Source organism: Bos indicus, chromosome 15, assembly GCF_029378745.1.
Source record: "Bos indicus isolate NIAB-ARS_2022 breed Sahiwal x Tharparkar chromosome 15, NIAB-ARS_B.indTharparkar_mat_pri_1.0, whole genome shotgun sequence".
NCBI classification, from domain to species: Eukaryota; Metazoa; Chordata; class Mammalia; order Artiodactyla; family Bovidae; genus Bos; species Bos indicus.
The window spans coordinates 16762615-16789383 of record NC_091774.1 but is presented as its reverse complement, the minus strand read 5'-3'; the positions used below and the strand labels follow the sequence as shown (position 1 = coordinate 16789383).

The 26769-nt window shown below is 37.3% G+C and overlaps 1 protein-coding gene across 2 annotated transcripts in view; it reads right to left on the bottom strand.

Annotated features, from left to right (window-relative positions):
• The window catches only part of GUCY1A2 (guanylate cyclase 1 soluble subunit alpha 2), a 546451-nt gene that overhangs the window by 491210 nt on the left and 28472 nt on the right, over positions 1–26769 (bottom strand). For both annotated transcript variants that reach the window (XM_070803359.1, XM_019975851.2), the window contains exon 2: positions 2596–2657. In XM_070803359.1, coding sequence (XP_070659460.1) covers positions 2596–2657 — 62 coding nt within the window. The remainder of the gene's footprint in view (positions 1–2595; positions 2658–26769) is intronic.

Here is a 26769-nt window from a genome sequence, read left to right as displayed (position 1 = left end):
TTTGCTGTGCCCATCTTTACATGAAATGTTCCCTTGGTATCTCTAATTTTCTTGAAGAGATATCTAGTCTTTCCCATTCTATTGTTTTCCTCTATTTCTTTGCATTGTTCACTTAGGAAGACTTTCTTATCTCTCCTTGCTATTCTTTGGAACACTGCATTCATATGGGTATATCTTTCCTTTTCCCCTTTGCCTCTCATTTCTCTTCTTTTCTCAGTTATTTGTAAGGTCTCCTCAGACAACCATTTTGCCTTGCAGCATTTGTTTTTCTTGGGAATGGTTTTGATCACGACCTTCTGTACAATGTTACAAACCTCTGTCCACAGTTTTTTTGGGCAGTCTATCAGATCTAATCCCTTAAATCTATTTGTCACTTCCACTGCATAATCCTAAGGAATTTGATTTAGGTCATACCTGAATGGCCTAGAGGTTTTCCCTACTTTCTTCAATTTAAGTCTGAATTTTGAAATGAGTTCACAGTCTGAGCCACAGTCAGTTCCTGGTCTTTTTTTTTTTTTTTTTTTTTTCCTTTTTTTGCTTACTGCATAGATGTTCTCCACCTTCGGCTGCAAAAAATATAATCCATCTGATTTTGGAATTGACCATCCAAGTCCATGTACAGAGTCATCTCTTGTGTTGTTCGAAGAGGGTGTTTGCTATGACCAGCACATTCTCTTGGCAAAACTCTGCTAGCTGTTGCCCTGCTTCATTCTGTACTCCAAGGCCAAACTTGCCAGTTATTTAGGTATCTCTTGACTTCCTACTGTTGCATTCTAGTCCTCTATGATGAAAAGGACATCATTTTTTTGGTGTTATTCATTTTGATGTATGGTCATTGCAATATTAAAACATTTAATGACAATAAATATGGGGAATTCCCTGGTGTTCCAGTGGTTAGGACTCTGCACTTCTGCTGCAGGGGGCATGAGTTCAATCCCTGTTCAGGAAACTAAGATCCCAAATGTCAAGTCGCATTACTGATACTGTCATTAAAATATTAAAAAACATAATGATAATAAATATAAGAGTAAACAAGCATGTGGTGCTCACCATGTACCAGGAACTATTCTAAATACATTAACTAATTTAATCCAAACACCACACTTTGAAAGCAGCAAATAAAAGGAGAATGATTGCTTTATTTTAGAGTACATGGGAAGAGATTACTTTACATTATTTATCTCCATTAAAATAAAGCATTTAGACATTAGCCTCAAATTAAAAGCCATTCATGAGTTTAAGTAATGTTTTCCCTAGTACTGCACTCTTGAGGATTGATATGACAAAGTTTCAGGGCAATTTCCTTTGAAACGATACTTAATATACTAATCAAGCACTTAAAGTGTATGGCATTTTACTAGATACTGAGATTATTTTTTCACTATGCTTTCCTCCCTTCTGTTCTGTAGGAAAAAAAAAAAAAAATACAGTACATCCTAATAGCCAAAAATATGTTCTTGATCCCTATGGTAATGGCTATGACCCATAGTGTTATAGCCTTTAAAGAGATACCAGGATTTGAATCTTGACTCTCAGAAGTTCTTAAACCCCTACAAAGATAAACGTACATTGTACATTTAATTTAAATAGCTCAACTACATCAGAAAGTGAATTTAGGCTTTTGGATTTGCCAACTGCTTTCTGCCATAGCCAATCAAAGACAAACCTTTACACTTATTTGGAGGTTTCTGCTTACAAAATACTTTCATTAAAATTACCTCATTTAATAATGACAAATAATCCTTGATTTAGTTATCATCATCATCACCCTTTAAAACAGTAAAGTTACTTTTAAGTTCTATGTCCTAGTGAGGCCTTGAATTCCTGTCTCATAACCTTAAAGCTTCTTACTTTACATCAGACCACACCACTTCAAAAAGAGGGGAACAAATCAAGGAAATTCTGTAGCACAGGTCTCTAACTAAACAAAACAAATACTTCTGACTCAACTATATTCAGCTTATAGTGATTTTGATTAAACTTGACTGAAGGATCCTAAAATTTCCTTTAAAGCTTTACCATATTACAAAGGCAAAATATGAAATTCAATGAATGAGAATGAGAAGCAAGAGCACAAGAAGGGAAAAAAGGAAAAAATAGCAAAAGGGATTTTATTAAAAAGGATTCAACACAAATAATCCTTTGACAGAAATAATCCCAATAAACACAGGACCCCTATGAGCCTCCACTCCACTCTAAGCATAACCACTATGGAATAAGGTTGGCTTGGGTGGCAGAAAACCTCATGTTCCACTACTACATTTGAGTAATTATTCTTTTTTAATTTAGTTATAGTAATTTATAATGTGTTAATTTCTACTATATGGAAAAGTGATTCAGTTACACATATATACATCCTTTATATATATATTATTCTTATGATTTATAACAGGATATTAAATATAGTTCCCTGTTCGATACACTAGGGTCTTGTTGTTTATCCATTCTGTATATAATAGTTTACATCTCCTAACATCAACTTCCCACTCCATCCCTCCCCCAACCCTCTCTCCCTTAGCAACCACAACTCTGTTCTCTATGTAGGAATTATCTTTAACTTGTTCCCAATAAAAACCAAAATCCAATTTTCCTTACCCTGTAACTTGGTGCTCATAATATTGCAGTGTCCTCTTGAGAGTCTGCTGTATCATCTGGGGCTACAGAATAATAATAATACATTATCAGCAAATCAGTGTCATCCCCATTATGAGTATCATAAGCAGATATGTAGCTTCTGAATCATCTCATACGAATTTTCCCTTTACAATATCAACTCATTGTGAATTTTGCCATGTGTTTTCCCCACAAGAATATGAGACACTAGGTAATTACTCCAAATTTCCCAATTTCAAGTATGATAGCATTCCTTAGCCATATTTTCCCCAAAGCTTTTGTATCAGCTATTAAGTTCAAAGAAATGCTCATCGAGTACCTACAATAAACCTAGATATTGGGTAGGGGGGCAGTGGAGAAAGGGTGTTCTAAAGAAGAGTAATGCCCAGGTCAAGCCTGACTTTCTCAAGAGATCTCAAGCAATGGTTCCAGAGCCTCCTGGAGGGGCAAGAAATAGGATCTGCAGAAAATAACTAAGCAGCTCATGACTGAAGTTTATATCCCCTCCTCTTCACAATAGCTGAACACAGAGTTTCCTAAACTCAGACCAAGAATTATTCCAAGACGTATTTAGGCAATGAAGCCTCAACTTGGGAGTCTCAGACCTAGGGAGGCATGAGTGAAACAAAAACCTTAAAGCACAGATTTTATTAACAAATTATAAGAACCAAATCCTCAGTGACAAGACAGTGAATTTGTTAAATAATAAAAACCTTTAATCAATCAAGCAGGAAAAAAAAAGCTTATCAAAACACTGAACCATTATAGCCATGGATGAATTTTATATTTTCTTGGGCTCCAAAATCATGGCAGATGGTGACTGCAGCCACGAAATTAAAAGAATTTAAAAGAATTTAAAATTAAAATGGAGATAGTGAAGGACACGGAAGCTCGGCATCCTGCAGTCTGTGGGGTTGCAAAGAGTCAGACACAACTTAGTGACTGAACAACACAACAAAATGACTCTAACACAGATCCTTCAAGGTATGAGGGCAGCATGGTAGTTTGGTAATCTCATGGTCTGCCACTAATTAGCTCCTTGGAAGAAAAGCTATGACAAGCCTAGACAGTGTATTAAAAAGCAGAGACAACACTTTGCCAACAAAGGTCTATCTAGTCAAAGCTATGGTTTTTCCAGTAGTCATGTATGGATGTGAGAGTTGGACCATAAAGAAGGCTGAAAGCTGAAGAATTGATGTTTTTAAACTGTGATCCTGGAGAAGTCTCTTGAGAGTCCCTTGAACTGCAAGGAGATCAAACCAGTCAATCCTAAAGGAAATCAACCCTGAATATTCATTGGAAGGGCTGATGCTAAAGCTGAAGCTTATTGGAAAAGACCCTGATGCTGGGAAAGATTGAAGGCAGGAAGAGAAGGGAATGACAGAGGATGAGAAGGTTGGATGGTATCACTGACTCAATGGACATGAGTTTGAGCAAACTCAGGGAGACAGTGAAGGACACAGAAGCTCGGCATCCTGCAGTCCATGGAGTTGTAAAGAGTCAGACACAACTTAGTGACTGAACACCACCACAAAATGACTCTAACCCAGATCCTTCAAGATATGAGGGCAGCATGGTAGTTTGGTAATCTCATGGGCTGCCACTAACTAACTACACAAACCAAGGTAAATCTAAAAAAGGTAATCTGCAGGAGGATATAACACAATGCTGGTGCTAAGAAGCAGTTAATAAATATCAGTTTATTTCCCATCTCTAATCCTTCAAACTGATTTTCTTTAAGATATATGATTTAAAGGAGTCTACACAGTTTTTTGTCAGGGTTCTCCTGAAATTCTTCCATGTCTACCTCCCTATGAAAACGTCCAGTAGACATGTAAAAATCTCCCTACTTAATACTCAAAAGTTTCAACAACTTCCTTTGTAGAAAATGGTTATCTTAGTTTCAGGGAAGGAGAGAAAAATTACAGACCTCTTTGATTATCTTTTCTATGATAGGGACCGTGGATTTTGTCTCATTCCCAACCCTTGTCTCTCCGATCTTGTGGCATGTAGCTATAAAAGTATTTAGACCATCTAACTCTCCTGTCACACATTCTTTACGTCCCAGGAAGGGGGTCCATGGATTGCTTCTTATTAGTTATATACAGCATGAGGCCTGAGGTCCTGATCTTGTCTGTGGTGCATCAGTGTCCTAAAGCCTAGGCCTGGCTTTATGTCTATTTTCAATCTCACTTTTGAGAATTCTGCTTTTGTCACCATCTCTCTGCACTGATCTGAAGATTTTGTTGGAAATATTTGTACATTCAGCTTCCATTTTCCTATTTTCCTCCATTGTAATAGGCACCATCTTCTCATTATTAGTCTTAGTGGTAAGTCTATTGATATTTTTAGGTCATGAGGATCTTAAAACATTACACTTGTGGGGTGGGTGTTCTAAGATAAACTTTGTGCTCCTCTACTAGATTTTGAGAGTCTTGAGGTAGGAACCATGTTTTTAGCTGAACAGAGTTATGACTATCATTTATTTAGCACCTACTATGTACCAGAGACTTTATTTAAATTAATTACCTTAAAAATAATATATACATGAGAAATGATTTCAGATAGCCTAAGTAAACTGTCCAAGGTCATCTAGTTTGTGAGTCAGAGTTGGATTTTGACTCAGTTTGATCTTAAATCCTCTTTTATAAATCATCTTTCCAAGCTCCTTCTTAAAGGAAAGGACAGATACAGAAAACAGGAATGGGATTTTAGCCTGTATAAGGTTACATGGAGAAGTTTTTTTGTTTGTTTTGTTTTTTATTTTTTAACTTTACAATATTGTATTGGTTTTGCCATTATCAACATGAATCCGCCACAGGTATACACATGTTCCCCATCCTGAACCCTCCTTCTTCCTCCTTCCCTGTACCATCCCTCTGGGTCATCCCAGTGCACCAGTCCCAAGCATCCAGTATCGTGCATGGAGAAATTTTTTTAAAAAGCTTGAGAAAAGTGAGTTTCAATTAAATCAAGAGCAACCACTGAGAACTATTCTGCACTACCATTTAGAAGAACATCTCATTGAGCAAATCTAAGAGTTCAGACATATTCTTCACTTTAGTCAAGCCATTTCAGAAATTAATTTGAGGAAGAATCTGCCTCCAAGTGTTTGGGGAAAGAAGTACAGGGTAATTTCTTTCAACCTGTTTTTCATTTATACTGGGATAAGATGTTCATGAGGCCTCAAACTCGCATAGATGTTTCTGTTGAACAGAACAGAATCAAAGCAGAAGAACATACCTAGAAAAGATAAATTATTCCTGACCCAAGCAAAGAGGCTCTGGAAAAATCTGAAGAAAGTGAAATAGACATAGCAATCCTAATGCACATGAAAAGTATGTTTTAAAAACCCAACTCATGGCCAACCTAAAGCAAGTCATTATCAGTCACTGGCTTAGAACTTCTGTGATCTGAGTCTCTTGTACTGGTTTGGCAGTTTCCAAGCTAAAATAACTTTCACTTTGACAACATGCTCTAAAAGCAGTGACTATCCACAGAGGGATTATCCTTCCAATAACCTCTAGTGACAAAACCTGGAACATAAAGCAAGAACCAGAGTGCATAGGGACAGTTAAGACCAAAATGACCTAATTTTTGCCAAAGGTCATTTTTTTCCTATAAAGGAATTTCCCAGTCATTAAAAGCAAATGTTCATGAAAGGAGTTAAGCCTTTTAAAGAACCGACTTTTTTTTTTCTTTTCTGAAGCAATTACTCTTACTCCCCAAAAGGAATTATATTTAGAGTTTCCAAATACATTAAATGGAAAATGCTCTCTGGGCACATTCAACAAAGCTTCAACTTCATAAAGATTTATATACTTTCTGCTGCTGCTGCTAAGTCGCTTCATCCATGTCTGACTCTGTGCGACCCCACAGACAGCAGCCCACCAGGCTCCCCCGTCCCTGGGATTCTCCAGGCAAGAACATGGGAGCGGGTTGCCATTTCTTTCTCCAATTCATGCAAGTGAAAAGTGAAAGTGAAGTCGCTGAGTCCGACTCTTAGCTATCACTTGCCAAATCCAATGGGCACATTCTGGTGGTCTGAACTACGAGCAAAGATCCTTGGATCTTCAGTAAGTCAAGGGTGACTTCAATGCAGCCCTGACTCCTCACCATGGATTATAATCATGGATTCACTCCAATTTTCTTCAGAGTTTGCCTATTTATGAGACATCATCACATAATCTGAGTCTCTCTGATATGAATTAAAAAGCACAAAGTGAAGACAAGTGCATGGGAGGGGTGACTTCTGCCTTGAAAGCTGAACAACATTTGCTAAACGTCCATGTATGCCAGTAATGCAAGTCAATGTGGATTAGTGCGAAAAGCAAGGGCTCTGAAGATTTGTGGATCTCCTTTCCTTTTCTTTAAGAATGCAACTCCATATCAGTTTCATCAACCATCTACAGGCCAAAATCGCATTCCTGTTACCTGTATCTATCCTTTCCTTTGGGATTCCCTGATGGCTCAGCTGGTAAAGAATCCGCATGCAATGCAGGAGACCTGGGTTCGATCTCTCAGTTGGGAAGATCCCCTGGACAAGGAAACAGCTACCCACTCTAGTATTCTGGCCTGGAGAATTCCACGGACTGTATAGTCCATAGGGTCTCAAAGAGTTTGACACAATTGAGTGACTTTCCTTTCCTTTAAGAAGTAGTTTGGAAAGACGATTTAGAAAAGAGGATTTAAGATCAAACTGAGTCAAAATCCAACTCTGACTCACAAACTAGATGACCTTGGACAGTTTACTTAGGCTATCTGAAATCATTTCTCATGTATATATTATTTTAAGGTAATTAATTGAAATAAATCAAAGTCTCTGGTAAATAGCAGGTGCTAAATAAATGATAGTCATAACTCTGTTCAGCTAAAAACATGGTTCCTACCTCAAGACTCTCAAAATCTAGTGGAGGAGCACAAAGTTTATCTTAGAACACCCACCCCACAAGTGTAATGTTTTAAGATCCTCATGACCTAAAAATATCAATAGACTTACCACTAGGACAAATAATGAGAAGATGGTGCCTATTACAATAGAGGAAAATAGGAAAATGGAAGCTGAATGTACAAATATTTTCAACAAAATCTTCAGATCAGTGCAGAGAGATGGTGACAAAAGCAGAATTTTCAAAAGTGAGATTGAAAATAGACATAAAGCCAGGCCTAGGCTTTAGGACACTGATGCACCACAGACAAGATCAGGACCTCAGGCCTCATGCTGTATATAACTAATAAGAGGCAATCCATGAACCCCCTTCCTGGGACATAAAGAATGTGTGACAGGAGAGTTAGATGGTCTTAATACTTTTATAGTTACATGCCACAAGATCGGAGAGACAAGGGTTAGGAATGAAACAAAATCCACGGTCCCTATCACAAAAAAGAAAATCAAAGAGGTCTGTAATTTTTCTCTCCTTCCCCTAAACTAAGATTGAGATAGCGACTTCCTACTCTCCTACTCAGCACAAAGAAACAATGCATAAGAAGATAGCTGAGAAGAGAAGGCAGCCATCTGTGTCCTGCACATGTACTGCCTAGAGCGCAAAGAGGAAGTACACAAAAGCTTCTGCCATGTGGCAACAAGAAGCCATCTTCATCTCTAGTCTCATTAACAGCTTCACTCTAGTTAGTCAGCAGGGACAGACCCCCACAAACTAAATGTTATGCTCATGAAAAGTCATGGCATCCAAACAACCAGCCATGACATAGTCCAAACAGAGCCAGAGACATGATCCATGAATGGCAGGAGGAAGAAGTTTTCAGCAACTGGCCCTGCAAGCTCAGACAGCCCCGCAGAAGCTCCCACACAATCCCTGCTCTACATATCCGTAACCAGGCAGTCTGCAGATCAGGCAGGAGGCAGGGAATGAAAACTGGGTGTGTCAAGATTGTGTCTGTGTGTCACATGAAAAGGAGTCAACATCATACAAAGTACACACTCATCTCAACTCTACAGAGATGAAGTTAGGGCTCAAATTGATTAAGTACCCCAAGATCATAAAACTTGAAAATGAATGAGTCACTGCAAGCCAGGATTTGCTTCAAAGTGTACAATCTTTCTACTAGATGCCTTGCAGGTCCTTCTCACCTTTAATATTATGTGATTCTATATACATTTTTTAAATATATATAGCATTTATTATGCCAAAAACAAAAATCCACAGATAATTTAAAAGCAAATAAATTTCTCATTTTTGCTTTATAATACATATCCACAAGCTAGAGAATTAATGGAAACAATAGATCTTCCTTTAAAGAAATATCCAGAAATAGCCATGTTATCTTATTTACTTAAATATGAGAAAAATTATATTTTAATGTCAGAAACTAAATGATATAGATATATATTTAATTACTACAGCCCGAGGCAACATGTGAAGAGCTGATTCACTGGAAAATACCCTGATGCTGGGAAAGATTGAGGGCAAGAGGAGAATGAGGCGATAGAGGATGAGATGGTTGGATGGCATCATCGACTCAATGGGCATGAGTTTGAGCAAACTCCAGGAGTTAATGAAAGACAGGGAAGCCTGGTATGCTGCAGTCGTTGGGGTCTCAAAGAGTTGGACACAACTGAGCAAATGAACAACAAGAAATAGGCCAACAATTTTCAACTTTGCCTACACATTAAAATCCCCTACACATTAAAAAGCTTTTAAAAAATACCAATGCTGAGTACCAGGGGTACCCATTTACTTCGAATGTTAGTCAGGATTGAAAATCTTTCATTTAAGATAAAAACATGATGATCAAGACCAATACTCTATAAAAATTACCTAAATCAGCAGTAATGACAGTAGTTTCAAAAAAGAAGCAAGCTTCTGAAAGATGTTCACATGTAACTGCTAAATCAACACAATTTCACTAATAGTTTAAAATTAAATATTATTTGTAAACACAGAGAATTATATTGCTTGAAGCATTTACATAGGATTTTAAAATTTTTCCAAGTAACTAAGTCCCACACACTTATATCAGCATTCAATTTTGTGCCAGCATACACATAACAACAATTAATACTGTATTGTATTGTATGTAATATTGACTGTTGCACTTAATTTCAGAGAAGGCAATGGCACCCCACTCCAGTACTCTTGCCTGGAAAATCCCATGGGCGGAGGAGCCTGGTAGGCTGCAGTCCATGGGGTCACTAATAGTCAGACACCACTGAGCGACTTCACTTTCACTTTTCACTTTCATGCATTGGAGAAGGAAATGGCAACCCATTCCAGTGTTCTTGCCTGGAGAATCCCAGGGACGGCGGAGCCTGGTGGGCTGCCGTCTATGGGGTTGCACAGAGTCGGACACGACTGATGCGACTTAGCAGCAGCAGTACTAATTTATGCAAGGCACTGGGCTTTAAGCCCATTACAAATATTAACTCATTTGATTTTCATATTAACATTATGAGGGAGATTATTATTTTATAGATGAGAAAACTGAGATACAGAAAGTTTATTCTGTCCTATGTCAAACAAGTAAAAACAGGCAAAGGCAGAGTTGAAACTCAGATAGTCTGTTCCAGAATCCAAACACTTAATCTCCAACCTGAACTGCACATAATATTTAACATCTTTTATTTGGTTGAGCACTTTACATTTCATGTTTTTAATGTACCAATCCAGGGAAATAGACTGATTTTAATATTATCACCATTTGACTAAAAAGGAATAAACGCTAGAGAGATTAGAAGCCCTCCTTTACAAAAAGAGAAATTTTAAAGTTGACACAAGAATGAAGAATTACATGGATTCAAATTAATTGTTTGCTTCTTGAAAGCACACTTAATGTTCTTTAAATCTATGTACACAAAGACCATAGACAAAAATCATGACTGTCTTGTCTTAGATGTACTTTATTTTTATTATAACCATTTTTTAAAATTTTTTCTGATTGTTCAGTCATTAAGTCGTGTCCAACTCTTTGTGACCCCATGGACTGCAGAACACCAGTCCTCCCTGTCCTTCTCTATCTCCCAGAGTTTAATCAGATTCATGTCCATTGAGTCAGAGATGCTAGCTAACCATCTCATCCTCTATCATCCCCTTCTCTTTTTGCTTTCAGTTTTTCCTAGTATCAGGGTCTCTTTCAATTAGTAGGCTCTTTGCATCAGGTGACCAAACTATTGGAACTTTCAGCTTCAGCATCAGTCCTTCCAATGAACAGTCAGGATTGTTGTGGCTAATTTTGTGACTAATTAATTTAGGACTGACAGATTTGATCTTGCAGTCCAAGGTACTCTCAAGAGTCTTCTCCAGGACCACAGTTAGAAAACATCAGTTCTTCAGTGCTCAACCTTTATGGTCCAACTCTCACATCTGTACGTGACTACTGGAAAAACCATAGGTTAGACTACACGGACCTCTGTTGGCAAAATCATGTCTCTGATTTTTAATATGCTGCCTAGGTTTGTCATAGCGTTCCTTCCAAGGTGCAAGCATCTTTCCATTTCATGGCTGAAGTCACTGTCCACAGTTACTTTGGAGCCCAAGAAAATAAAATCTGTCACTATTCCCACTTTTTTTTTTTTTTTTGCTTCTATTAACTATGAAGTGATGAGGCCAGATGCCAGGATTTTAGTTTTTTGAACACTGAGTTTGAAGCCAACTTTTTCACTCTCCTCTTTCACTCTCATCAAGAGGCTTTTTAGTTTCTCTTCAGTTTCTGCCATTAGAGTGGTATCATCTGCATATCTGACGTTGTTGATATTTCAAGATTTCTGACAATCTTGATTCCAGTTTGTGCTTCATCCAACCCAGCATTTTGCATGATGTACTCTGCATATCCTCCTGCAACACAGGAGACCCATGTTTGATCCCTGGGTAGGGAAGATCCCCTGGAGAAGGAAACAGCAACCCACTCCATTAATCTTGCCTGGGCAATCTCATGGATAAGAGAAGCTTGGCAGGCTTCAGTCCATGGGGTCAAAAGACCTGACTGAGCAACTATCACTCACTCACACCCTGCATATATGGCTTCCCTGGAGGCTCAGTGGTAAAGAATCTTCCTTCAATGCAGGAGAGACCTGGGTTTGATCCCTGGGTTGGGAAGATCCTCTGGAGGAGGAGATGGCAACCCACTCCAGTATTCTTGCCTGGAGAATCCCATGGATAGAGGAGCCTGGTGGGCTATAGTCTCTAGGGTTGCAAAGAGCGGGACACGCCTTAAGTGACTTATCACGCACTCATGCACTCTGCATATAAATTAAATAAGCAAAATGATAATATATAGCCTTGTAGTAATCCTTTCCCAATTTTGAACCAGACTGCTGTTTCTTGTCCAGTTCCAACTGTTGCTTCTCAACCTGCATACACATTTCTCAGGAGGAAAGTTAAGTGGTCTGGTATTCCTACCTCTTTAAGAATTTTCCAAGTTTGTTGTGATCCACACAGTCAAATGCTTTAGTGTAGCCAATGAAGCAGTAGATGTTTTGGGGGGATTCTCTTGCTTTTTTTTTATGATCCAATGGATGTTGGCAATTAGATCTCTATTTCATCTGCCTTTTCTAAATCCAGCTTGTACATCTGGAAGTTCTCAGTTCATGTACTATTGGAGCCTAGCTTGAAGGATTTTGAGCATTACCTTGCTAGCCTGTGAAATGAGCACAAATGGTACTATGAATATTCTTTGGCATTACCCTTCTTGGGGATTGGAATGAAAACTAACTCTTTCCAGTCCTGTGGCCATTCTGAGTTTTCCAAATTTGCTGACATACTGTGTGTAGCACTTTAACTTATATTACTGTGATGTTGAATGGTTTGCCTTGGAAACGAACCAAAATCATTCTGTTGTTTTTGAGACTGCACCCAAATACTGCATTTTGGACCCTTTTGTGACTATGAAAGCTACTTTATTTCTTCTAAATGATTCTTGCCCACATAGTAGTTATATTGGTCATCTGAATTAAATTTACTCATTCCTGTCCATTTTAGTTCTCTGTTTCCTAAGCTAATGATGTTCACTCTTGCCATCTCCTTTTTATTTGGGGCTTTGCTGAGTCTTCAGAGAAGGCCTTCTCTTTGTAGTGATCTGGAGCTTCTCTTGCTGTGGGACATGGACTTTAGGGTACATGGGCTTCTGTAGCTGTGGGGCAGGGGCTCAATAGTTGCTGTTCCTGGGGTCGAGAGCACAGGCTCAACAGTTGTGAAGCATGGCTTAGTTACTCCTCTGCATGCGATATCTTCCCAGACCAGGGATCAAACCCACATCTCCTACATTGGCAGGTAGGTTCTTTACCACTGAGCCACTAGGGAAACCCTTTGATGCACTTTCACTTTCTCTTCCTTAGCTTTCTCTCACCCTCTTCCCTACCCTCTGAGTGTCCAGTTTATTTATGCTGCATTCTGAGAGGATAAATCCCTACCACCATTATCTAAACTCCCCAAAACAGGCCTCCAAAAATCATCATTGCAGATTCTTTCCTTCCTTCATCAAAATTTGAAATGCCCTTAGTACTCTAACCCCAGATGGTACTCAGGAGAAATCTTAACCTTAATATCTTAAAAAACTTGATCCTCAATCCTTACTAAGGTAGATGATAGTATAAATGAGCTTTCCTACTTTACATAAGATGATCTGAACTACTAAATGTGGAATTGTGGTAAATAGGCTTGTCAGTGAGAGATAAATTTCAAAGCAAGAAATCTTTTCATCACCTTCCAAATCACAATCCAAAGATCATTTTCTTTGTAACAAAAGAGCACTTTGCTTATAAGGAATTTGTATATGTCAAATTCCTTCACTTAAAGTGATCAAAATGATAATATCTTACATTTATGGGGTTGGTCCGTGGACACCAATGGATCAAAATATATGATTGGTATTTTTAATAAAACTAGCCAAAATTATAAGTCATTTCAAATAAACAGTGTAAGTATTTCTGAAAGGCATGCAGTTGTGGTAATCATCAGTCTTGCTAAAGATCCCGGCATAATATGAATTTTCCTAGCTTCTGACTAAGCTTACTATACATAAACCAAAAAACAAAACAAAACAAAACACTGCAAATTAAATATAAAACTTTGAGTCAAGACCTCTGTATTTCAAGCCCAGCTGTGCTACTGACCTTTTTTTAAATAAAACTGGCCAAAATCCCTTCACCTGGAAGTAAGGAAACTGGGAAATGCCTCCATTTTCCCATCTAAAAAACACATATAAGAAGTTAATAGTTCTCAAGGTCATTCTGAAGTAAAGAATTGTAAAGTTAAGCACTTGCAAACAGAGGGTCAGAATGTGCCAGGCATTACACCACCTCTCAGGAAACCTGGAATACCATTTGTGAACTACAACACTAGTTTGCTAAACAAAATTGGTAGTACAATTACAAAAATAAAAAATGATAAGTATGCTAAAAAAAAATAAAAGTTGGAGATGCATTATAATATATAGTTCTATACATACTGGTTGAAAATCTGCATGATTTCATCTCGTCTCCACTTTACTCTCCTTGTGAACACAGGTGTACATGTCAGTGCCCTCATGAATGGTTACAATAAAGACTGACATTATGCTAATTGACCCATAAAAGGATTCAAACTTATAGCCTTAGCCTTATTCAAATTATGCTCTAATTAGCAAAGCACAGCGCTCATAATCATTTAATTATTAACTTTAAATTGAATATACTTACGAAGAAGTGAAGTTGCTCCATCATGTCCGACTCTTTGCGACCCCATGGACTGTAGCCTACCAGGCTTCTCCGTCCATGGGATTCTCCAGGCAAGAATACTGGAGTGGGTTACCATTTCCTTCTCCAGGGGATCTTCCTAACCCAGGGATCGAACCTGGGTCTCCCGCATTGGAGGCAGACACTTTAACCTCTGAGCCACCAGGGAAGCCCTTACAGACTTAACATATACTCAGTGTGATAAGGTTTTCTATACAAAATATCTTTGTTTTCCAGTAATTTCCCCTTTGTTACTTTTTTAATGCCTTTCCAAAAGAGCCACTGAATTTCACTTTGACAGGACCTAACACCTGGTGGCTCAGAGGTTAAAGCGTCTGCCTACAATGTGGGAGACCTGGGTTCGATCCCTGGGTCGGGAAGATTCCCCTGGAGAAGGAAATGGAAACTCACTCCAGTATTCTTGCCTGGAGAATCCCATGAATGGAGGAACCTGGTGGGCTACAGTCCACGGGGTCGCAAAGAGTCGGACACGACTAAGCGACTTCACTTTCACTTTGACTTTCACTTTCAACACCATCAATACTGATTTAATCTGAAAACATACATTCCTTGAACTAAAATAGAGCCAAAGGGCTATTTATTAGTTCTCCTCCAACTCAGGAAAGAGCACATTCAAGTAATCTAAGAATTTCTGTTTTCAGTGAACTACAGAAAATAACACCACCTTCCGTTGGTGCAACATTTCACAGTTTACAAATCACTTTTTTTTCCTTCATGTCATTATATATTCACAACAACCTTTTAAGTCTCAGATATAATTATCCACATTTTACAGATGAAAATACTGAGATTTAAAGAGATCAAGGTGTTTTGCTCAAGTTACATGCTGGAAAGAGATGTTAACTAGACAAAAACTTAGGTCTCTTGTGCTTTTTCTCCCACAGGCTGCTGCCTGCATGTTAATTTATCTCACTTTACTGACCATTGGTAAATTATTCCAAATACCTAACTAAAACCTCATTTCCTTTTATTCCTTTTAGTGATGGAAGTGAAAACAACGTTGAAAATTGTTTTCCCAATTTGTACATGTTATTGTTATTTTAAAAGTTCTGGTGGGATCATTAACTAATTAATAGAGAAACTTTAGGAGAAACATGCTTTCCTGGTTACCATCTTGGCTAATTGAATAAAAATTCTGACTTTGAGACAAGATGGTACCACTTCTAGACATCTCAGGAAAATTGATAATTCTTTACTGCAAACCTTTGGAGAAACATGATTTCAGTCCTAAACCCTTAAATCAAACAAGACCCCGCAGATGGCACAGGGCTGACTCAGTCTCCAAAATGAAATAAGAATAAGTCTTCTGGATTCAACACTATAGTATCAGTTAAATGCTAATGTGTTGAACGCTAACTGTCAAACACTTGGCCCAACATGTTACATGCCCCAACTCATTTAATCCCCACAAAAATCCTGTAAGAGAGGAACAAAATATTTCCCCAATTATATAAATGTGAAAACTGAACCCATAAAAGTTAAAAAAGAAAAGTGCCCAAAGTCACTTAGGTAGTAGCAAGTATTATCTATTTAGTGTCTGATCTATATCTGACTACCTCCAAAAGTTTAGCTATTAATTTGCTCCTCTAAACTGAAATACAATGCTCTATATTTACCAAGGTAGAAAAGATTACAGTTGAAAGGGGTAATTAAGCCTTAGCTAGATTATATGACTTTGGATGCAGCATTTATTTTTCTGAACCTCTTTTTCCTTTACTATAAAATTGGGGAATTCCTAGCATAATGGTTTCTCGGGGTTGGTAAGTACAAAATGAAATAAAGCTATTAAGTACTATAAAAACAAATGTTATAGGTTAATTCCATGCAAAAGTCTGTTGATGAGGAACTGGTCAAAAAATTGTTAAATTGAACTAAACTGACCATGTGTAACACCTGGAACTATTGCCAGGCATGCCTTATAGCCCAAAGATTACAATTATATGCTGCAAAGCTAATTAGTGCCACTTCAACTCATGTAGAGCAATGGTCTTCATGTCAGAAAACAATTTCTAGCTTTTAAAACATCTTTGCAGCCTCCACCTGAGCATTTCCAAAGAATTCCCTCTTGTTTTCAGTACTTGGGAGTTACAGTGAGGTGTTTTCTAAACAGGGTCTGGAAATAAGAGAAGTGATATTTCTGTCTGACAGTTGTTATCAAATTAACTCATAAAACAGGGAAATGCTTTGTCAACCATAAATGCACCAGCTTAAACAATAATTTGTAAATGGGTGGCTGAAAATTACCTTCAAATACCAGCCAAGGTATAATAGCTCCAGGCAAAGCGGGCCACTGAGTAACGAAAGTAGGTGAAATTAGAGAGAGCAAACCACAGGAAAGAGAATGGAGGGGAATAGTTTTTTAGAGATATTAGAATATTTATAAGAGATAATAGAAACATTATCTCTAATACTGTTCAAGAGCATATTGGTCCTCTATCACATTAAGAAAAATTATTCTTAAGGTAAGGAAAATTCTTCAACCATCTTAACTAAAATGAGTCTTATGAATGAATGTGGAGCATCAGATCTCATTGTCATTGTAAGACTTCCCTTACAACCAGATAGATCCTTAAATTGGATTAAAGTATTTGGCATTAAATTCATTCTGCTTTGGCTCTACCTGGTCTAAAGCAAACTTTTGGTTCTCATTTGGTTCCTCAAGTAGCCCGAATAGATAAGAAATGTGCTGACCATGCAGACTTTGAGTAATAAACTTCATTTCAGAGTTATCACTCACTGTAAATAAGTAAAATGTCATTCAGACACCGACCAAAGTGCTGGAGACACTTTGTTTAGCCAGTCAGTGGCTAACAATCTGATTATTTCAGGACTCTGACCACACCACGTCCTTGGAGTTTAAAAGTTTGAGATGTTGAAACATACAGAAACCATCAAAATACTACCCAGGGACAGTCTTGCTCAGTTCTACTGCTTCAGTCTCTCTTGGAAGATAAAACTCAGCCAGGTTATAAATATAATCAGATCTAGTATTGACTATAATTCTGATTATCTAAATGGATACAAAATCTCCTTATTAGGCAGATGCTTGGCAGATAGTGACTCCCATGTCATTACTATTTATGATGAACTACATTTCTAACTAAAGGTACAGAATAATCACATTTCTTTCTGAAAAAAAATATGCAAGTCAAAGAATACCAATACTTCATGATATGAAAGTACTTTTATTTTTATTTAAATCTATCCAAGCACATTTTTTAATATAAGTTATTTCTGCTACATCAAGTATTTGAACATATATTTTTATGGTACATTTATCAAGTTAAACACTCTGCAAGCTAAAATATAATAACAAAATAATAATAATGAATGCTCTCACCTTATGTGTAAGATCATCCAAAGAATGTATTTTATTTTAGGAGTAATAGGAAACTGAATAAAGGAGTAACACTATCAGGTTTCAGTTTTAGAAGATTCAATCTGACAGCTGTGGGGGATCAACTATCAGGGATTGGCTGTGGGAAAACTGAAAAAATTCAATGGGTTAGGAAGCTAAGCAGTTCTCCAGGGGAGAGGTGAAGGCTTGCTTGGATTATGGCATTAGTAGTAGAGGTTTTATTTTATTTTAGCATTTTATTTTTAATTATTGAAATAATATAGCTTTACAGTGTTGTGTTAGCTCCTGCTGTACAACAAACTGAATCAGCTGTATGTATACATATATCCCCTCCCTTTTGAGCTTCCCACCTACCCACCTCCAATCCCATCTCTCTAGGCCATCACAGATCATTGAGTATCTGAGCACATTTTTTAACCTAGGTATCACTCCATTTTACCGTATCTATTATACTGCTTCCTCATTCCTTCTCTGCAGAATAATTATATACAATCTATTAAGAAAAATTTATACCCTTATGAATAACCATTTCTATAATAACATGACTTCCTTATTATTCAGAAACCAAATGATAAGTAACATAATCGCTGTTCCCAGATTCTGCAGCAGAAGTTAAGCTGTTGGCAGTGAGGATGGCTTCTGTCACTCTTTGCATAGCTGCCTCACCCATGGGAGCCTGGAGCATGACAGTGGATAGGCAAACTAGGTCAGCCTAGAGGCAGAGCCCTGCTGAAGAAAGAATCCGCTGTCATTCCTAACATAAGTCTATGCTATATGAACTCATAGCACAGTTAGGAACTAAACGATTGGTAAGAGGAGGTAAGGTTCAAGAAAACCAACAGGAAATTTCTATCAGCTACTCCTTAGCAAGTCACAAAGTAAGGGAATGAAATAGCAAATAGGGAGTCTATTCTCAACAATATTATATATTGCTAAATTGAAGATGGAATAATTCATGGACATGTTGCAAGACACACCAAGGTGAAAAGGGCTTAGGACCTGAAACAGGAAAATTTAACTTACACTAAAAGTTAACTATTTAGGTTGGTGCAAAAAGTAACTGAGGTTTTTTACACTGTTGAATTTTTCTGCTTGGTATTGGTATATATTCATAAACAAATGTGGTTATGCTAAACATCATTTTAATGTGCATTTCTCACTTTTTTGGACTAATGACATTATTTTCTGTTCATTTCGTATTTATTTTAGACTAGGGAAATGATGTTAGACAAAAAGCAAATTTGAGTGATTTTCTTATTTGAGTTCAAAATGGGCTGTAAAGTAGAGCAGACAACTCTCAATATCAGCAACACATTTGGCCCAGGAACTGCTAATGAATGTACAGTGCAGTGGTGGTTCAAGAAGTTTTGCCAACGAGTGAGATCCTTGAAGATGAAGACCACAATGGCCAGACATCGGAACTTGATAACAACAGGCTTAGAGGATCAGCTTCGATGATCCTCTTACGACTACATGAGAGGTTGCCAAAGAACTCAGTGTCAACCATCCTATGGTCATTTGGCATTCGAAGCAAACTGGAAAGGTGAAAAAACTCAATAAGTGGGTGCCTCACGAACTGACCAAACATTAAAAAAAATTGTTGTCTTCTCTTATTCTACACAACAACAATGAACCATTTCTTGATTAGATTGTGACGTGCAACAAAAAGTGGATTTTATGTGACAATCAGTGATGACCAGGTCAGGGATTGCACTGAGAAGAAGCTTCAAAGTACAAATTTGCACAAAAAAGGTCATGGTCAATGTTTGGTGATCTGCCTCCTGTCTCATCCACTACAGCTTTCTGAATCCCTCTGAAACCATTACATTTGAGAAGCATGCTCAACAAATCAATGGGATGCACTGAAAACTGCAACACGTTCAGCTAGTATTGGTCAACAGAAAGCGCCCAATTCTCCATGAAAACACCCAACCAGACATCGCACAACCAACACATCATATGTTGAATGAATTGGGCTATGACGTTTTGCCTCACCTGCCATATTCACCCGACCTCTTGCCAACTGATGACCATTTCTTCAAACAGCTTGACAACTTTTGCAGGGAAAATGCTTCCACAACCAGCCAGATCCAGAAAACACTTTCCATGAGTTTGTCAAATCCCAGAGCATGGATTTTTACAGAACAAGAATAAACAAACTTATGAGAGGCCAGAGGTCCTAAGCAGCAGGAGGAAATAAAACTGCAAGTGGCAGACATTTTCTTCCTTCTCAACACAAAAGTAAAAGACACCTGGTTCTGCCTTGAGCTAACCAATGCACTTTTCTTATGGAAATGTTTTTCTTATGTTATGTTAATGAAACTATGTATTTGATTTAGAACCTGCCTTTCTTCAAAATGGTTCCACCTAAGATTAACCTTTTTTTCTTTTCTCTAACCTTGGGCTCAACAAACCACTATTCATATCAACTATTTTACTTAGGGCCTGGGATGACACACCTCCTGCCATCCTATCTCAAAAATGCATATTGTGGGAAAGGGGCCTGGTGAAAGTCCCTCAGCCTTGAGGTTTTTCTCTTATCTAATTAGAAGCTCCTTAAAAGACGTACAACACCTTGCTAAAAACTAGCAAGGGAGCATTCTTTCTGACCCTTCTGATGTTTATGTCAGAAGCTTTCTCTCTCTCTCATACTTTAATAAAATTCTGTTACACAAAAAGCTCCAGTGGCCGAGCCTGGTCTCTGGTCCCAGATTGAAATCCTCTCCTCCGGAGGTCACACATCCTGCCTTAGCACACTGCTCACAGCAGCAACTTTTCACTTACTTGTTGTTGGCAAAAATGTGTTGATTGTAAAGGTTTCTATTTTAATCAATAAGCATGTGTTTGAGCCTAGGTATAATGATTTAAAATTCAGAGTCTGAAACTACAGTTACGTTTGCACCAACCTAATAATCAAAATAAGCCAAGTATCACAAAATTGAGTATGATGATGTGAAACGATAAAGAGGTCACTGTAGAAGAACTCAGCAAAGAATACTAAACTTGCTCGCATTAGAACTAGATTTTTATCTATGTAGTATTTCTTGGCCATTTATTTGTCTTATCATTGTGCATTAGTATACAATATTTGTATTTCTCTTTGTGACTTACTTTACTTTGTATAATAGGCTCTAGGTTTGTCCACTTCATTAGAACTGACTTAGATGCATTCCTTTTTATGGCTAAGCAGTATTCCTTTGTATATGTGTACCACAGCTTCTTTATCCATTCATCTGTCAATGGACATTTAGGTTGCTTAAAGTGGATTAAAAACCTAAATGTAAGACCAGAAACTATAAAACTCTTAGAGGAAAACATAGGCAGAACACTTAATGACATAAATCAAAGCAAGATCTTCTATGACCTACCTCCTAGAGTAATAGAAATAAAAACAAAAATAAACAAGTGGGACGTAATTAAACTTAAAACTTTTTACACAACAAAGGAAACTACAAATAGGGCGAAAAGACAACCCTCAGAATGGGAGAAAATAATAGAAAATGAAACAACTGACAAAGAATAAATTTCCAAAATATATAAGCAACTCATACAACTCAATACCAGGAAAACAAACAATGCAATTAAAAAGTGAGGAAGAAATTTAAAAAGATACTTCTCCAAGGAATACATACAGATGGCTAACCAAACATATGAACAGATGCTCAACATCACTCATTATTAGAGAAAAGCAAATCAAAACTACAATGAGATACCACCTCACAGCAGTCAGAATGGCCATCATCAAAAAGTCTACAAACAATACATGCTGGAGAGGGTGTGTAGAAAAGGGAACACTCTTACACTGTTGGTGGGAATGGAAACTGATACAGCCACTATGGAAGAACATATGGAGATTCCTTAAAAAGCTAGGAATAAAACCACCATATGACCCAGCAATCCCACTCCTAGGCATAAACCCTGAGGAAGCCAAAACTGAAAGAGACACATGTATCCCACTGTTCACTGCTGCACTATTTACAATAGCTAGAACCAGGCAGGCATATCTTGATATGAGTTATAGATCACAAAAAGTGGCTGAATACCATAACTAATGGCCAAAAATTGTTAGTCTGATCTTATTATTAGATTCATATTTATAGATTCACAATTTATAGTTTTATAATTTTAACAATTTCATTGACCTGCATTTGAAAGTGACTTACTCATATGTATCCTTTGAAAAATTATGTCTCTTGGGATTGCTGTTGTTTTTCAGTCACTGAGTGATATCTGATTCTTTGCAACCCTATGGACTCCAGCACCTCAGGCTTCCCTGTCCTTCACCATCTCCCGGAGCTTGCTCAAACTCATGTCCATTGAGTCAGCAATGTCATCCAACCATCTCATCCTTTGTCATCCCCTTCTTCTCCTGCCTTCAATCCTTCCCAGCATCAGGATTTTTTCCAATGAGTCAGTTCTTCACCTCAGGTGGCCAAATACTGGAGTTTCATCTTCAGCATCAGTCCTTCCAGTGAATACTCAGAATTGACTGGTTTGATCTCCTTGCAGTCCAAGGGACTCTTAAGGGTCTTGTCCAACATAACAGTTCAAAATCATCAGTTCTTCAGCACTCAGCCTTCTTGACGCTCCAACTCTCACATCCATACATGACTATAGGAAAAGCCATAGCTTTGACTATACAGACCTTTGTCAGCAAAGTGATGTCTCTGCTTTTTAATATACTGTGTAGGTTGGTCATAGCTGTTCTTCCAAGGAGCAAGCATCTTTTAATTTCATGGCTGCATTCACCATCTGCAGTGATTTTGGAGTCCAAGAAAAGAAAAGAAAGTCTCTCACTGTTTCCATTGTTTCCCCATCTATTTGCCACGAAGTGATAGGACCAGATGCCATGATCCTAGTTTTTTGAATGTTGCGTTTAAGCCAGCTTTTGCACTGTCCTCTTTCACCTTCATCAAGAGGCTCTTTAGTTCCTCTTCAATGATAACTTGTAGTAAAATGCTTTTTCCAATCAAAATAATTGGGTATCTATGTTTTTCCAACTATATATCAATGGAATTGTTAATTTCATTTGTCATCATTAATGCCATTGATTAATCTGATATATCCCATTGCTACAATAAAAATAATTGGGAATCTATGTTAACTATGTGTTTGAAATATTTCTCAATAGTCCAGAATGCTAAGCTAATGGTGAAAAATTACAACTTAAAGGACTATATGATTTTCTCCACAGTCCCCTACTCCCATGCCAAGACTGCAGCTGAATAAGGAGAGAACTGCCTAAGCACTTAAAGCAGCAGCAGGCACCAGTCTCACAAACCGTAGTTCTCACAGTTAGCCCCTAGCAAGCTGTGGATATATCTCACCCATTCTCCTTCAGCAGGAAAGTTAGCTTTGTACTTTGCAAGCATACGTTTGAAAAAATAATTGAATTCAGAACAAAAGGAGAGACTGGTTTCTCTGAAATGTGTTTATAATGGTAATGAGTTAACACAACAGGGGGAAAAGGGGGAGGATTTATAGCCTTCAAATGCTGTCATGTCTACCAAGTGTTTACTGACCTTTGTGTCAGGAGGAAACAACAAATCTTTCTTCCAGCATCCACACTAGAAACTTCCTTATGTCTGTGTGAAGCTTCAAATGGAATTACAATAATATGTAGCTAAATTGTATTCTTTCCTCAGTCTTTGTTTCATTACAGCACAATCTCATCATTATCACTGCTTACAATAAATGCCTTGGGAGGGCAGATTCTTTGTTAATGTGTTAAAAGATATTTTCATTACTGCGGAAAATTCTTTAAAAGACAAAATCAAAGAAATTTTTTCTACTTCAGATTTGTATTGAATTACATTTTTAAATACGGAATCAGATAGAGTAATTTCCTCCATGGCAGATTCATGTTGATATATGCAAAACCAATACATATTGTAAAGTAAAATAAATAAATAAATAAATAAAATCAATAATAGGTTGATGATAGATTTCAAAAATTTCATCACAAATATATGATAAAAATACAATCTGTAAGAATCTCTGTATTCTTTCCTTTCTGAAAACAAATAAATTCCTTAGATTAGAAACCAAAAATTTGTAAGATAATATTCAAAAATCAAGTCATCTCCCACATGTAAATTAAACTGATCACAGGAGGGAAAAAATGAAATTGGAAGACAGGCTCAGAGTAACCCTGTACTGAGAGAATTGGTCAACAAGCATTGAAACTAGATATATTTGTCTTTTTTTGAGATGTACAGAAACTTACTAAATTACAATGACAAGCTTCTTACTAGTGCAGCAACAGGTACTCCCTAAATTTGCTGTTAAGTTAATGTGAATTTTTCTTTCAAAAGTTCTTGCTTCCCTGGGAAAAGTTAAGGTAAGCAAAAACTTTATACAAAATAATAATAATAATAAAGAGGTTGGAAAAAAAAGATAAAACCTTTCTGAAATATTATTCCTGAAATGTTTCAACAGAATTGGAAGAATCACAAGAAAAAATGGTAAGGGGGAGGGGAGCAGTGGGGAAGGTAGATTATAAGTATTTTCTACAAATGAGATATCTCAAATTCCTGGCACAGAAAAGGCCAACAACAAATATTTGCTTAATGTGTGTATGTCTGCTTCGTCACTCAGTGTCAGACTCTTTGTGACTTAATGGACTGTAGCCCACCAGGCTCCTCTGTCCATGGGCTTCTCCAGGCAAGAATACTGGAGTGGGTTGCCATTCCCTTCTCCAGGGCATCTTCTGGACCCAGGGATCAAATCCGTGTCTCCTGCATTTCAGGTGGATTCTCTACCATCTGAGCCATCATGGTAGTCAATCTGCTTACTAACCAATGTTATTTTTTCTTAAATATATTTGGATTATGTAGAAAAAAATTATTCTTTCTTTCTAATATGTAAGTTGACTAGTGTAGCAAATTACAAGGGTATTTAAGGAAAATCCAGTACATTTTATTTTTCAACGCTGAGTTATGGAGCCATTTTGTGTTCCATAGATCTTATGTTTTTTGCTCAGGATACAATAAGTCAAACATGCATAGAAGGTGAATGATAAACATATGATAAAGCATAATAGGATATATAATTATTTACATTTCTATAATATGCTTTGTCTATTTGCTTTTGTTACTGACATTGATTTTTCTAAAATGCATTTGTATTTACTATCCTACTTGTTTCTTATTTGTATAGTATTGTTAGAATAAATATCTTTATATTCACTCTAAATTTAATCACTTAGCAAATGCTTACTGATTAGCTACTATGTGTCAGGCACTGGCAGATTTGGGATTTTGCAGTATATAAAGACAGATAAAAATGCTTGCTGAAATTGAGTAAAATCGCCCCAAAAAATGAAAAAGGAGAGGGCCAAGAAGCTACGTTTGATTGTGTATGTCTTGCTTGGCCTTATTTTGCCTTCCACACTACCTTTCAACTGCATAAAATATATTCAATATAAGAACAAAGTAGACTCCTATTCACTTGGTTCCTAATACCTCAGGAGTTCCTTCCTTTAGTGACTTTTTCATCAATGTCAAAAAAAACTCTAATGCTAAACAAAGTCATATCAGACACAGAGATGGTAGGAATAGGGGTTATATATATATATAAATATGGGTTATAAATATAAAGTGTAAATCAAATTACCTTTAAAACTAAAAAAGAACAAGCTAGTACAAGCACAAATCAAAAGTTTCCTCCACATGGTGTTCAATTTATAAACTCTTATCTTTAGAAGAATAAGAAAAAATCTGAAGTTTTCAAAAAGTAATCTACAATGGAATATACCCAAAAATGTACACTTCATAGTTTAAATATAAAATTTCTAAAGAATGAATTACTAACCTTTCAGACCTCATTTAACATCCCACAGTGAGTGTAGCTGCCACAGCTAAGGTATGCCTGTGCTTAGTCACTCAGTCGTGTGTGACTCTTTGTAACCCCATGGACTGCAACCCGCCAGGCACCTCTGTCCACGGGGATTCTCCAGGCAAGAATACTGGAGTGGGTGGCCTTTCCCTCCTCCAGGGGATCTTCCCAGCCCAGGGATCAAACCCAGGTCTCTCGCATTGCAGGCGGATTCTTTACCTTCTGAGCCACCAGGGAAGCATTTAGGGAGTGCATCAATGGCTACCATACTCACAGAAGTATACCTAGAGAACTGCAATTTGAAGTCGAGAGTCATTAAAATATACAAAATTACTGACCTATCATTGAGTTAGAGTGATAAAATCAAGATAAGGCTCTAATAAATTAGGTGTAAATAAAACCAAAATCTGATTGCTGTCTTTGCACTATACCCCTACCATGCAATACTGCATTCCCCTTGGGTGCACAGAAGAGAAGAGAAATAAGTACCCTCATTTTTGGCAAAAAAGCCACAAAATGTCTCTTGCTCAACTCCATCCTTTCCCAAACCCTATGTATCTCACTCATCTATAGCTTTTTTGATGACTCTGTTACCTTCAAACATGAGTTTCCATTTCTTTTTAATAAACTTTGATTTGGCCTCACAGGCCCTGCCAACTATCTCACTTTACTTGTATTGCCAAAAGTCTTAGAAGATAAATGTATGCCCATGATATCCTTTGTTTACTCATCTTATTAAACAGACTTCTATCTCAGCTGCAGGGCTGACATCACTTTTGAAGACCACCAGAAACCTCATTCCTACTGGGTTTGAAAGTAAATTCTTAAATTCACATCATTTTTCAAATATCAACCACTACAATCCTTGCTCCCAGCTGCTCTCCAGCCACCTCCCACCACACAAACAAACAAAAGCATCCTTGCACCATATCCTGCAGATTCCTTTTTGTACACTGCTTCTCAATTCTCTATTGTTCTTATTTTTCCTGTCTTTCAATTAGAGAGGTTGTCAATATTCCAGATATTTGCTATGACCGCCATGAGCTGTCACCCAAACTCCAATCTTAAGTCTTTAATGGTCTGTTTATTGAATGACCGGTCTACAATGTGACAGTCACTATTCAGAGGCTGGTGATCCAATAATAACAAGTTCACAAAGAACTGACAGTCCAGAGCCAATCATTTCCACATAAATTCAAAAAATACAAATCCAAGGTTATCATTATATTCCTTCCAAATACCACTTTTCCATACTACTTATGCACTTGTATCA